The following is a 13,986-nucleotide window of genomic DNA, read 5'->3' on the forward strand; positions in this document are numbered from 1 at the left end:
CTCTCTCCCCCCCCCCCCCCCCCCCCCCCCCCCCCACCCTCTAATCCTGGGACCAATATGGCTACAACAACACTTCAGATAACAATAGAAGATACGTAGTATTATGTATGCATATTGTGAGTGATTAAAATGGATTTGGGGGCTCAGTGGTGTGATTTCAGTTTGATGCTGGAATTCCCTTTTGGTGTTCTAGATGACAAGTGTTCTTCCTGCTTTTACTTCACCATTTTTAATCTACACTTCTGTGTTCCCCATTTTCGTGAGGGTGTTGAGACCATTAGCAGAATTGTGGTGGTAATACTCTGTAATGTTCATTAGTGGGGTCAGTATTATGCAGTTGAATTCAGATGGAATTCTGTTTCTTATTATAAATGGCTTGTCATTGCTTTGGCAACTCCTTAAGAAACTTTTACTCATTTAAAACATAAGATATTTACAAGCACTAATGAGCAATGTCTTCGTGTCAGTCACAATGACTTTCTTATAACACTGAGAGGATGATAGTTAATTGTCATTCTCCACTGTAAGAAGATCTTTGACTTTATGTTGCTTTTGATTCCAGAAGTGGTTTTCTGTATATATCAATAACTTTTAGTGTTAGAATAAATCACTAAAACATTAAAGTATTTTTAAATGCTTTTATAATGTGCAGTTGTGATAAATTTCAGGATGATTAGTCTGTTTAGTTTAGTTTTATTGATTAATCTTTTAAAATTTGTCTTTCTAGTTCCCTCTCTAATCATCAGAGCAGCCTCTCCTCTGCTGCAGTGCTGTCTGCAAGTACCTCACATGCGGTAAGTCCTGTTTGAGTCATAACCGCTATTAAGTCTACATTGTTGTCTGCAGTGTTGAAATGTGTTATCTACTTGTGCTAAACAGTCTGTTCTGCATTGCATTTAGCTGTGACACTCTTGAGTTTGTTTTCCCAGAGCTGAAGAAGAGCTCTGTGTAAGCTCGAAAGTTGGTCCAATAAAAGATTTTACTTCACCCACCTTGTCTCATTAAATCTACAGTCAGTTTTCCTGATAAAGGTTTAAGATGCCTGTCAAGCTGTCTGGAGTGGTACCAGCTTCAGGGCAGAGGGCTAAGAAGCAGGGCACAAATCTCAAACTGGTTTTGAATTCTGTCCTTAGCTTTCACCAATCAAGTATCAAGTGTGAACTCCTAAAGCATTATTTCAGCCTTAACATGGACTCACAGACAGGCCCCTTGGGCACTCTCATCTGTCTTGCCACCCGTGCAAGCTTGCCTTTGTGAGAAATGGTCCCTTTACACCAAAAGTCAATATTCACGTTACTCCCAGTCCCAAAAGGCTAGTCACTTACCCAGGTCAATTGCACCTTAAATTCTATATCAAAGACAACACTTGTAGCCAATCCTATAATAAACTAAGAAAAATAAATGAATTATTTACAAGGATAAAGCAAGTAAACATACACACAAATGAGTTAGTCTTAAGTTCCAAAAGGTGATGGACGCGCCTATTATAAGCAGGCTCTGTAAGTCCTTTAGGGCTAACCCATACCAAGCACTGGGGATCTTTTGCTTGCCCCTCAAAGTCCAAGCAGCAAAGAAGACCTAGTTTCTTCTTGTCAGGGATTTTTATTCCCTTCCTCCCAGAGTTCAAGCTGATGGGATCAACTCATGCACCGGTCTCCTCTTCATGGGGATGGGAGGAGGAATGCAGTTAACAAAGTCTTTGTCCTTTGATGTTTAACAGTGGCTCATTTGGTTTCAGTTAGTCTTTTTGTGTACAGGACCTACCACCTGTAGGAAGCCAGCTTTTACATTAGTCAATGCTTCTTTCCTGTTCAGTGAGTTACACAGTTACAGAGGTTTCCAATGCAAACACTTAACATTTGTACCCCACGTTATGAGGTTATATTAAGTGAGATGAATACAAGCAACATCCTACAAGCATTTCATAAAATCTAAACATATTTTTAAAAATCTAATACCTGTTTTACTAACATTAACGTGCAGGTGAACCAGACTGGTTTCCAGCTATGCATTCATCAGTGTTTAGTTGAGGCCTTAGGCATGAGCTGACACCTGGTCTCTCATTGTCACAATGCCCAGGGACTGAGACAAGTGCTTTATCTCACTAGGGAAGAGGGGCAATTTCCCAGCTCTCTAGTGGTATCAAGATCTCATCTCTAGTGCTGATGGCTTGTGATTGATTGGCCATAAAAGCTGTCAGTGGTCTAGCACTGAATTTTGCCTATCCTGTCCCGCAGACAAATGTAGCCCCAGAGGAAACTTCCACGTAAGGGAGGGGAGAGAGACATTTTTGCCACAAGTTACATTAAAAAGTCATAGTAAAGTGCCTGTTTTGAAGCTGCTCCAAAGTTTTGAGTGTTGTTACTAACCTTGGTGGAGCTGATTTAGCAGGCAGTGTGCAAGTGACATAATTTAAGGTGTATGAAGAATGCCTTGTAACACATGATTCTGGAATGTGTCGCATGGGTATTACCATCATCTGCATACATTTGTGTGTTTCTGATAACAAGCCAACCAGTACTGAACAGATGTGGTTATACTAGAGCTAAATAGAAAGACGGTTGCCGTCTTGCTCTGTGGTGGGCTGCCCCCGTGTATGCAACCCCCAAATGGCATATGGTTTGGTTATGGTTAGTACAGGGGTTTTCTGTATGGGTTCGGTATATGTAGTATGTTAGAAACCATGACATCATCCCAAGTCGACAAGTACAGTAAAAGCTGTTTTATCCAGCATATTGGTGAAATGGGGGGTGCCGGTTAGTGAAAAATGGCGGTTAACTAAAAGGGAGGGAGTTTGGGTGCGGGAGGGGGTGCAGGGCTGTGGGCATGTAGCATGGGCTCTGGGAGGGAGTTTGTGTATGGGAGGGGGTATGGGGTGCCAGATCTGGGGGCTGCTCACCTTAGGCGGCTCCCTGCAAGTGACGACCTGCCCCAACTGCTCCTAGGCAGAGGCACAGCAGGCGGCTTTGCGCGCTGCCTTTGCCCCACTCTAAGAGCTGGCTCTGCAGCTCCCATTGGCTGGGGACTGTGGCCAATGGGAGCTGCAGGGGCAGTGCCAGTGTGCAGAGCTGCCTAGGAGCGCCTCTGCTGAGGAGCAGCCAGGACAGGTCGCTGCCTGTGGGGAGCCACCCAAGGTGAGCAGCCCCCTGGATAGGGCACCGCCCTCTCCCACATCCAAACTCCCTCCCAGAGCCCGCGTTCTGCACCCCCTCTCGCACCCCAACCTCCTGCTGGCCCCATGCCAAGTGGACTATAAACCAGTGTTTCAATGAAGATCAGAAATGCTGATTTATAGAGCTTTCCAGTTGGTGAAGTGCCAGATAAAACAGCTTTTACTGTACCTTGAAATCTCTTACTTAGCAGAATGTTCCCTCTTCCCATTCTGTGCTGAGCTTTAGCTTTGCCGTTATGGCACTTACGTTGCTCTCGGATGCTATACTGCAAGCAGTACCCTGTCTGGCTTGCATATCAGTTTAACACATTACCACCACTACCACTAAGGGCATCACGGTTTTTAAGTTTGCATTTTGCTTTTAATTTTTGCAAGTGGCCTGAAGAAATCCTATTAGCAGGGGACCTTTTAAAGCAAATATCCTTTTTCCTTAGATAAACTCCTAGACGCTTGCAAAGATAACATAAATGCGACTGTATCTAAGTTAAAAGGATGATTTTGGTGAGAGCCAAAATGACCATAGTTAACATAATAAAAAAGCAACGGAACCCCAGATATATAATTCCAGCTCAGGCCTGGTGACTTGTTTCATTCTCGTGGTGTAGGTTTATAGAACCTCTTAATGGAATTATAGCCTTTGGCTTACTAGTCCCTGTTGAGTATGTTTACAATACAGATGAGAATGCCTGGATTCTCTTGCACATGCTGCTGTTACCTAAAAGGTTGAGTGGTGTTTTTACTCAGGTGTTTTGCAGTGTGGTTTGTCCACTCTGTGATCCTCATTCTTTTTGTCTTCTTTCTAGCACACCAGTGTTGAGAGCACAGCTTCACTCCAGCCCTCAACAACCTTTTCAACTGCTTCAACCTCAGCCACTAGCACCACGTCCTCGGTTGTCAGCATGGCAAGCAGTATGAACACTACAAACAGCCTTGGCCTGAGCGTTACCAGTGTGTCTATGCCAGCTGCTTCTACACGGGCAGCTCCCTTAGTGTCTTCAGGTTCGCAATATTAACAAATCACATGGATAGACAGAGGACTTCAGTCTGCAGGTTGTCAGTTGAGCACCACGCCAGCAATAACTACGCTAAGAAATATACACTCTTTAAAGACTTGCATTTTTCAGCATGCTTTACTTGCTGGCCTATGAAATAAAGTTGCCTGCTTTTATGCGTTGGGAATATTTGATGGGTAATAATTAGCATTTATGTAGCATGTTCCATCTTCAGAAAGCTTTATAGATGATGATCAGAGCTGCTCCTGATTTAGTCAGTGTGGACCTGTAGAGAATTGGTTTGCAAACTAAGCAACACGGTCAGCTCTTGACTTTATGCACGTTACCTTTTACTTCTAACTCTCCCCCTGCAGTCCGAGTTCATATGGCAGTGTCAGAATCCACTGCAATTCCAGCCTTCATTACCCCATGCCAAAGCATTGCTGCCTTGGTGACTGAGGAGGGGAGGCTCTGCATTCATGCATTGCCCATGCCACTGCAAACAGCTCTGCTAGGAAAAAGAATGCCCAAACAGCCAGCACAGTTCATTTTGTGTGGTGGTGGCGGCTCTCGTCTTTTTCAGAGAAGGGAGATGAGTTGTCTTGTGCTCAAATGCAAGCAGTATTGAAGTTCACTGCTGGCTTTGTAGTCCTCTTTAGCTGCCAAAAGGAAGTGTGATGGGTCAGAATATCCCTTAGAGGAAAGTTGTGAAGGAACTGGACATTCTGGCTGAATCATTTGCACAAGTGTTTCTCTCTTCCCTTTCCCACTCATACTGCCAGTGGAGATTCTAATTACTGGCCAGACAAAGTGCATTTCTCCTCCCATGGTCCTCAGCACAGCCCTGCTTCATAGCATGAGATCAAAGCTGCATTATGACCTCTCCTCTTCTCTCTTCCTGGCCATAGCTGAAGCCAGCAGTACCCACAAGAGAGCTATGATGATATTGATGACTAGTGATTTCCATCTGATTGACAGCAGAGCGGAAAGTGTGAGCAGCGAGGTTGCTATCTGTTGCAGTGAGAATGAGGCCTGGACTCTTCCTCTGAAAAGGAACTAGAGGAGGGAGCAATGGGTCCGTAACCCTTTCCGTCATTTCAGACTCCTGCTAACCTGAGAACTAATCCATCAAACCCAGACTGATCTCCAGGATGGAACCATGTTCTTTACCTCTTGGCCTGTGGAGGATCCTTATCTCTTAGTATGTCTGGTCCCCTAGCTAACAGGATGTCTGTTATAATGTTCAGGCTCTCTTTCAAGTATTATTAGCTTGCAGTTTTTATTCACCATTCCTCTTAAGCATATCTCTGCTGTCTAGACACCAGTTCAGCCTTCAGGGCTGGCCAACAAACTTGTCTCAGGGCTGAAACCTTTAGTTTGAGGCTTGTTAAAATGTTTGTATTTTGATTCTACAGGCAAAGCTCCCCCCAACCTGCCCCAAGGTGTACCACCCTTGTTGCATAACCAGTATATTGTGGGACCTGGAGGACTCCTGCCTGCCTACCCAGTAAGCAACTTCATTGTACCTGCCGCAGATTACTTAACTCCTTGGTGCCAAAGGGTCCTCCAGACCTGCCACTGTCTATGCCAGCTTGTCTTTTTTTGGCATGTGTTGTGTGTGGAATCCTGGACTCCTTGCTCCAGATGCTGAAGAAGGGTATGGGAAGTATATTCTGTGCAGGTTTGCAATTCATTGCGAAATTCAAAACTGACTGTTTGAAAATTCTTGATTACAGGTTTGATTCTGCTTCCATTGAAAACTTGGAGTTTTGCCATGGACTTTAATGGGATCAGTGTTAGGCCCTTTCAGTTGAAATAGAATCATTTGAGTTAAATGTTTGACTTTCTAGGATAGATTGGGTGTGCTGTACTCAAAACCAACCACGTGTCCTATCACCTGTATTTTCAGGTAGATGTCAGCATGCTTTGAAACAGACTTCATCTCAGTGGCTGCATAGTCCAGTCTCCTCAGTTGGATGCTCTGTCCTACCACTAGTTCTTTTCCTTCTTCACCGAAGGGAGGGAATAGTCATTCCTCAGTTCTAACCTAGAAATGAACGATTGTATCTTGCAAACTTAAGCCTGTTCACTGAATCTTGGAGCACCACGTACTGGGGAGCAGTAAAAGCAAACAATACAGTTAAGAGGGTTGATTAGCTCCTAGCTCTGAATGTCTTGTGGTTGTTTCCAGTAAACTGTGTGCCCTTGAGAACTGTACTGACTACACAATCTTCAAATCTCAGAGTGCTAATGACCGTGGAAAATGAGGATTTGTAATTGACATGTCAACCAAACTTTCACTGTGCTAGCCCTTGGAAATAGAACTGGATATCTTGATAATACAAGATCTGCGATAGCCTGGTGTTTTTAAAATAGTCTGGGTCTAGATTAATCTGTGTCTTAAAACCCCCAAATTAGCCAATATTAGAGACAAATGTTATAATGTTGTTTTTTTATCTGTCTTCAAGCAGATCTATGGTTATGACGATCTTCAGATGCTCCAATCCAGGCTGCCAATGGTAAGTAAATGAACCAAATGGCTTGCTTTCACTGTGAGTTAATCTTGTAGTTCTTCTGCCCAGGGGAAACCACTTCAGTTTATGGTGATTTTTAAGAGCTTTCCTTGAGGCTGTCCTACTTCCATGAAGCTGCTGATGTATTCTAGCTGCTCAAGTGTCTCCTTTCAGTGCGGTTACCTAGAAGGTGTAAGTTCCTTAAAGTTCTTCTTCGAGTAACATACCTACGGGCACTCCACTTCCGCTGCACATATGCCTCTTGAGCCCCTGACTGGAGATTTCTAGCTAGCAGTGACCATTCAGCCCTCACACATGCCTTAAGCCTCCTCATTTCAGGCCATGTCTACACTATGGGGGGAGATAGATCTAAGTCAGGGGTGGGCAAACTTTTTGGCCCAAGGGCCACATTGGGGAATAGAAATTGTATGGCGGGCCATGAATGCTCACAAAATTGAGGTTGGCATGCAGGAAGGGGTGAGGACTGTGGTTGGGGGTGCAGGCTGTAGGGTGGGGCTGGGGATGAGAGGTTTGCGGTGCAGGAGGGTGCTCTATGCTGGGATCAAGGGGGTTTGGAGAGTGGGAGGAGATCAGGGCTGGGGTTGGGGCTTGGGGAGAGGCTTGGGGATGCAGACTCCAAGTGGCACTTACCTCAGGCGGCTCCCGGAAGCAGTGGCACATCCTTTCTCCCACTCCTAGGTGTGGAGTAGCCTGCAACCCTCGGAGTGGGGCCATGCTGTGGATTCTGGGAGACGCATGGTGTGGTCCCCGACCTGGCGCCCTGTGGTGGATTGGGGCCAAGCCATGTGGTGTGATCTCCGATGCAGCACCACCCCAGCTGGAGCCCCGTGATGCTGCCCCTGACCCAGCTCCCCAGCAGGAACACACGGGCCAGTCCTGCCTTCGGGCCGTAGTTTGCCCACCCCTGATATATGTTACGCAACTTCAGCTACGAGAATAATGTAGCTGAAGTCAATATACTTAGATCTACTTACTGCAGGGTCCACACTATGCTATATCGATGGGAGATGCTCTCCCGTCAACTCCCCTTGCGCTTCTTGTTCAGGTGAAGTACAAGAGTGGATGGGAGAGCGACCTATGATTGCTCGCCACATGTCGATCCTCTGGTAAGTGTAGACGAGCCCTCAAAACACCTACACTACATAGCGGTGAGTGGATGAATCGCCCTCAGTTCCTTCTCTGCTGCCTCGGCCTAGAACGTACTCGGCCTTCTGTTTTTTATTGCAGTTAGGTAGCTTATAATTGTAGGTTCCTGTTTAGTATTTACTATAGTTACTTAGTTCTTAGGTGAGAGGATTCTTTCTCTTTCCCTCCAGGCAACTTGTCTTGTCTTGGCGGGGCATTACGGGCTCGCCAGGCTTCAAATGCTCCCTCTCTTGCTGGGAGGCTGTACTGATAAGCAATGGGCACTCCAGATGTTTCTGTTGCCTGGGGCCAGTCCCATGTCTCCCAAGAGTGTTTCTTCTGCTTGGCACTTAAGTCCAGGGCAAGGAAGAACAGGGAGATAAAGCTCAGACTGTTAGCCATGGAACGATCTCTTCAACCATTGTCTGAAGCACATCTCCGATAGCGTACCGGTACCCTCCACCAGTGAGGAAGGCAAGCACAGGATACCATCGAGTTTTGCCATGCCGTCAGTACCTATGCATCCAACCTGGCCATTGGTGCCATCATGTGCCTTCAGCCAGCTTTTGGTACCAGTGCAAGCAGCTAAGCTGGGGTGCCTATGCAAGCCATATCCTCGGTACCAAGCAAGCAACAGCGCCAGACATCTACAGTGCCAGCAGTATGCCCATCATTGTCAGGACCGTCGGCTTCAGTTACAGCTACCTCACTTATGGCACATATGGCATCGGTACTGGGGTCCTTTCTAGTACCACAGAAATTCTGATACTCGAGGGACCTCTTGGTGTCGAATGAACCAGAGTCCATCAGAGTTGTTGACAGGTACTGAGCATCTCTTGGTACAAAGAACTTTGTCTCTGAGTGGCCATCCTGTGGCTCAGGGCTCTCCTCCCTCCATGGGAGGATGTGGAGGAAGACAACTTCCAAATGGTCTCTTTGACTTGAGTGGTAGGTTTTCTTACATACCCATTTGGGCATTGCCTTTTGGCCAGCTGCAGGGAGGACCTTGTGGGCCACCAACGGAAATTAGAACCAGCATTGCATACTAAATCTGCTTTCTTCTGGAGCCCTGCAATGGTTCTATTGGGACCTCTGGGCCGACTGTCAGTAGCAATGTACCCAAACCACTGGTGCAGTCCCTCAGGGAGACAAAGGTTTCATATCTTCCCCTCCCCATTAACCGCCCTCACAGGAGGAGACACTGGAGGAGGAAGAGGGTAGGGCAGATAAAGAAGCCACCCCTGAGACTCCCATTTCATTGTCGTGCTGGATGAGGCCTTTATGCCTCCACTACCTTCCATGGCTGGCAGCTTCAGGACCTCATTAGAAGGGTGGCAGACACTCAGCTGATCACTCTGGAGGAAGTCAAGGATCCGCAACAAAAGCTGCTCAATATTTTGCAGTCAGCTTCACCCTCCAGAGTGGTGCTACCTACTAATGAGGCTCTCCTCACCTGGCTAAGATGGTGTAGCAAGTGCCTGCCACTATTCCACCAATGTGGAAAAAGGTGGAATGAAACACTGTGTGCTTAAGGATTCTGACCACCACCTAGCTCCCTAGTAGGTGGTGCAGTGAACGAACAGGGTAGATGGCAATTTTCAACATCTACCCTCATGACAAGGACCAAAAGCAGCTGGATCTCTTTGGATGAAAGTCATACTTGTCCTCAACCCTGCAGTTCTGGACCAGAAACTATCAGGTGGTCATAGCCAAATACTACTTGACTAATTACAACAGGCTTGCAGCCTTTATTGAAAGCTGGCACACAATTGTGAGGAGCAATTCCAGTCCATAGTTATGGAGTCATTGGCCAGAATGGCTCTCCAAGTGTCTTTATATGCGGTAGGCACTGCTACCATATCTATCTCCATAGCAGGATAGTTATGCTCAGGATGTCATGGCTCCAACTTTCAGGGTTTCCAAGAGAGGTTCAAAACACAACAGAGGACTTCTCCTTCTCAGAGACAGTGAATGACTCCCTGCACACATTGAAGGGCTCCAGGGCTGCCCTCTGTTCCCTGGGCATTGGACACACCTACAAGCAAGAAATGTTTCAGTAGTTTGAGTGTCCAAGGTCATGCCCTACTCAGTTCTTGGGGTACCTTAGACCTTGGCAGCCAAACTTTCTTGCGTGCTTTCTCCCCAAGTCTGAAAATGTAATTCTAAGCCCCCAGTTATTTCACTGATGTTGTGATGCATGGGGGTAGTGACATCTTTGGCATCAAGCCCCATGCATCACTGCATCAGTGAAATAACTGGGCGCTTAGAATTACGTTTTCAGACTTGGGGAGAAAGCACACAAGACAGTTTGGCTGCCCTTGTATTGAGCCCCTTACAACCAGTAGCCTCGAGCCAGACTCTGCCTGTGGCAACCATTCCAAGAAGTGGGTATCTGGCAAAGAGGGCTTTGGTGCTCCTTCTGCAGCCAGGTGGGCAGAGGAATAGACTGCCAGGAGAATACAGTCCTCTTGCTGGGATCACGAGGCATTAACGGGAAGACCAAAGGATGGACACTGAATGTATTTGTCTGTGCTCTTAGTAGCTGTGAAGCCTTGTAAGGCAATTACATGCTTTCTTTAGTAGTACGTGGAAAACACATGCAATTGGGAGGTGCTGGTCAGCTTAGAATAATCATTGTCTGCTGTTTTGTGGCTTCCTGACTTGCCCAGCTTCCCAACATCCAAGAAGTTGGCAAACATTAAGACCATATTCATCCTTATTGTCATCTGGGCCTAAGCTCTCTGTTAGATTGAACTGTCCTACAAGCCAGGAAACAAAGCTTGGTGTATCTCATGGGTGAATGAAGCCTGTTTTTAAATATGGGAAAGAGAGCCAAGGACACTAATTTCTTTCCCCTGGGGAAGGGTGGGGTGGAATAGCTCAGTGGTTTTGAGCATTGGCTGCTAAACCCAGGGTTGTGAGTTCAATCCTTGAGGGGGCCATTTAGGGAACTGGGGCAAAAATCTGTCTGGGGATTGGTCCTGCTTTGAGCAGGGGGTTGGACCAGATGACCTCCTGAGGGTCCCTTCCAACCCTGATAGTCTGATTCTAGGGTTAACATATTAAAATGTTCCAGTAATGTATAGGAAAACCAGAGAATTCACTTTTCATTCATATTGCACGCACACATAAGTCCCAGAGCGGGGGCTTAGCAAAAATGGAGAAATGGTTTTGTTTTTCGTCCTTTCCCTTGATCTCTGCTGGTGGGGATTCCCTAAAACAAACCAGCATGAAAAGGCACCTTGAGAGCCTTTCCTATAGGATCCATTGCCTAGCTAACCATAGCATCTTGGCTTCTGTTTGTGTCCTCCTTGTTTTGGTCTGAGTATGGGAAGAGTCTCCAAAAATAATATAAAATGTTTATGTTCAGCATAGCTAAAGAACACCCTGTTGCATTCCCTGGCAATGCTTGTCCTCTTTTGACTCATGACCTGATTTTTCACACATCTTCCACCCCTTGTGGATGGTGATATCCAGGAAGTCTCTAATTTGCTTCCAGTTTCCATCCATTATGATTCTGCCCTATCTTTGTTTTCCCTGAAAACTATTATATCCGTTCAGATCCTATTGTGTCTGTCTTCTGTGTCTTTCCTTAGACCAGTGATACTCAGACTGGGGCTCACAAGCTGCAAGTGGCTCTTTAATGTGTCTCCTGCAGCTTTGTAGCACATGATAGTAAAAGAGTGTGATTTAATTAACCAATCAGTATGTTTTTACAATGTTAAGCAATTGTAATTGATTAAATAATACTTGGTCAGTCATTTGGCTGTGAGAATTTTATTTTTTTATATATATATATATATATATATATATATATATATATATAAAGTAAATGAAACATTGAATTCACACTACTGCAGTTTTTTTGGGTAATGTTAATCACTAATTTGGCTCCTTGAATCACTGAGGTCTGCATATCACTGCCTTAGACCAATACAAGTTACATTCAACTCATAAACATTATGTGAGGCTCACAAGAGCATATGCAACAGAATACATTCATTCTAACCAGTTGCTCAATTTTTTGTCATTCTTTTATTTTAAATATATAAATATATAAATATAGATGTGACAGTCTCCATTCCCACAATCAGGATAAGTTTGACAATGCACAAAGAAAATAAATAACAATTGCACAATATTTTCCCCCTCCACCTGTCTTTGGCCTCTAAAATATTTCTTAGCTTTTGGATGAGACGTTGTACACAGTACATGAAGTACATTCATATAGTTCTGTAGCTTTTTCCCCATTGAAAAGGGTCACAAAATCCTTATTAGAGTTTAAGCTTGAGGTCAGATGGTTTCCTGCTCCCAGTTCGTTACTTCACCCAAATTTCTCAAATGTTCATAGTAAAATGTTTGTCGCCTACTTTTTCATCCTAATTGTGAGCTTGTCAATGTATTGAAGACAGGTCTGCCCTTTCTCTCTGACAATCTCCCAGGCACAGGTGCTGTATTTCTTCTCCTTAAGAAAATCTTGGATCCTCTGGAAGTATTTCTTCAGTCTCAGAATGTTGGCCCCGGCCTTTGTAGGTAGGCATGTCTCGAGGCGCTCGGTCTGCAGAGCGAGCCCATTTAGGAACCTCTCCACGTTTCTTCTTTTCCAGCCAGTTTGGATCAGGTTCCTGCTGAAGATGCCAAAGAGCTGCTGTAGAATTTCATGGACGGCCATCATGGCATGTTGTTGAAATTTGGGCTTCAGAACCTTCTCAGGAAAGTGGAAGGCTGTTCTGTCCCCCAGACACTCCAAAGGAAACTTCCCACCCATGTTTTGCAGCAGCTGTAGACTCAACCAGTTAAATTTGCTTTGCTGGCGATGAAGCAGGTTACAGTCCAGTGACATGACTCCAGCGGAGAACAGCAGTACCAGACACATCTGCCACAGGCATCCTTGAGACTTGGTAGCCATGATGATAACGTTTCACACGGCTTATGCCAAAGTACTTGTAGCTTGTTAGATGTCTGCGGTCTACAGTGCATGCCTTCCATGTCCCTGAATTTATTTGGTGGGATGTTTTTCCTTTAATCATTTTCTGGTTCTCTAAAATTTCCCTGTGTTCATTTTCACTTTCCAACTGGCGACTCAAGTGTCTTCTGACACTTCCATACCAATGTCCATGTTTTCCCCCAGAGGATTTTAAACATCTCCTTTCTATGCGGCATTATTAGAGGCCCTGGGTGTTTGACCTCTGACCTTTGTGTGCTCTGTGCAGCATGTACTGCTAAACTACACTCTGAAATATTTTTAAACAGCTCAGGCACTAGGGTTCTTAATCATAGTTCTATAGCCTAAGGTGCTGAATCGCTCAGATCTGAATGAGACTGTTCTCTTTGTGGAACCCCAATTATTTTTGACCCTGAACCCCAAGAATTTTCTGTAGTTTTGTTCTTTTTAATAGGAAATCTGAATTATTTCAGGCACGTGACATAGACATACGACTGTAGCCTTCCTACCTGTCAAACTCTGAAGCTGAGCAGGGATACATGGGATTGGTGTTTGAATGCCAGATCTTTGAAGAGATCTGAGTGCTCTGTAGGGAGCGCTGTTGGTGATTCAGTAGGTGTCAGGTTCATCCCTAGGTATTAGAAGACCTTGCTTGGAGGAGGCCCCTTGGTGGAAAGAATGTAATTATTACTCTTGTGGACAGTGTGGGGGCCTGTCTCTGTGCTTGCTGGGGGCCCAGTCTGGACACTGTGATCCACCATTGGTGGTGTGCTTCCCTTTGAGTCTCTCTTGCACCAGCGTCTGAGTGTATAAATAGTGTCTCAGGGTCATTGTACTGTTGGCAATGCTGCCTTTCAGATGAGCTGCAAAACCAATGTGTTGATCATTTGAAGTCATTACAAATCCTGAAGTAACATCTACAAAGGATTGAAGTGATATCCTTTTGTTTTTTGGCCAAATTCTGAATGAGACTGTTACATTCTACCTCTGTAAATTCCTACTTTTAAATTGAAATATGTTTTAATAGTAGGCTGGTAGAACACAGTATGAAGATATAATATTCAAGATAGTTGAGGGAGATTTACTTTGTAGCTAAAGGACCACTGTCAGGTGTTTCAGGCTCTAAATTGTAGGCTTTCTTTTTAAATGTCTTTATAAAATATATTGTATGTAGTGTTGTTTTAGCTATATCAGTCCCAGGATAGTAGAGGGAGAAGG

The 13,986-nt window shown here is 45.0% G+C and overlaps 2 protein-coding genes across 4 annotated transcripts in view; one reads left to right on the forward strand and one right to left on the reverse strand.

The window, feature by feature from the left end:
* The window catches only part of UBAP2 (ubiquitin associated protein 2), a 154,600-nt gene that overhangs the window by 126,428 nt on the left and 14,186 nt on the right, over positions 1-13,986 (forward strand). For 2 of the 3 annotated variants that reach the window (XM_075066824.1, XM_075066823.1), the window contains 4 exons: positions 728-794; positions 3,976-4,171; positions 5,580-5,671; positions 6,636-6,683. In XM_075066824.1, the coding sequence (XP_074922925.1) occupies positions 728-794; positions 3,976-4,171; positions 5,580-5,671; positions 6,636-6,683 (403 nt within the window). Of the gene's footprint in view, positions 1-727; positions 795-3,975; positions 4,172-5,579; positions 5,672-6,632; positions 6,684-13,986 lie in introns of all 3 variants that reach the window. The other variant, XM_032779853.2, reaches the window with a different exon arrangement.
* Positions 11,873-13,252, reverse strand: LOC116824507 (interferon kappa-like). The gene has a single exon (XM_032779859.2). It carries the CDS (start codon positions 12,730-12,732, stop codon positions 12,190-12,192), a length of 543 nt encoding a protein of 180 aa, XP_032635750.1. The 5' UTR covers positions 12,733-13,252; the 3' UTR covers positions 11,873-12,189.

The sequence above is a fragment of the Chelonoidis abingdonii genome, chromosome 6 (genome assembly GCF_003597395.2).
Source record: "Chelonoidis abingdonii isolate Lonesome George chromosome 6, CheloAbing_2.0, whole genome shotgun sequence".
NCBI lineage: Eukaryota > Metazoa > Chordata > Testudines > Testudinidae > Chelonoidis > Chelonoidis abingdonii.

Excerpts from the sequence above, each read along its gene's own strand:
- LOC116824507 (XM_032779859.2), bottom strand. The coding sequence starts at position 12,732 with ATGGCTACCAAGTCTCAAGGATGCCTGTGGCAGATGTGTCTGGTACTG.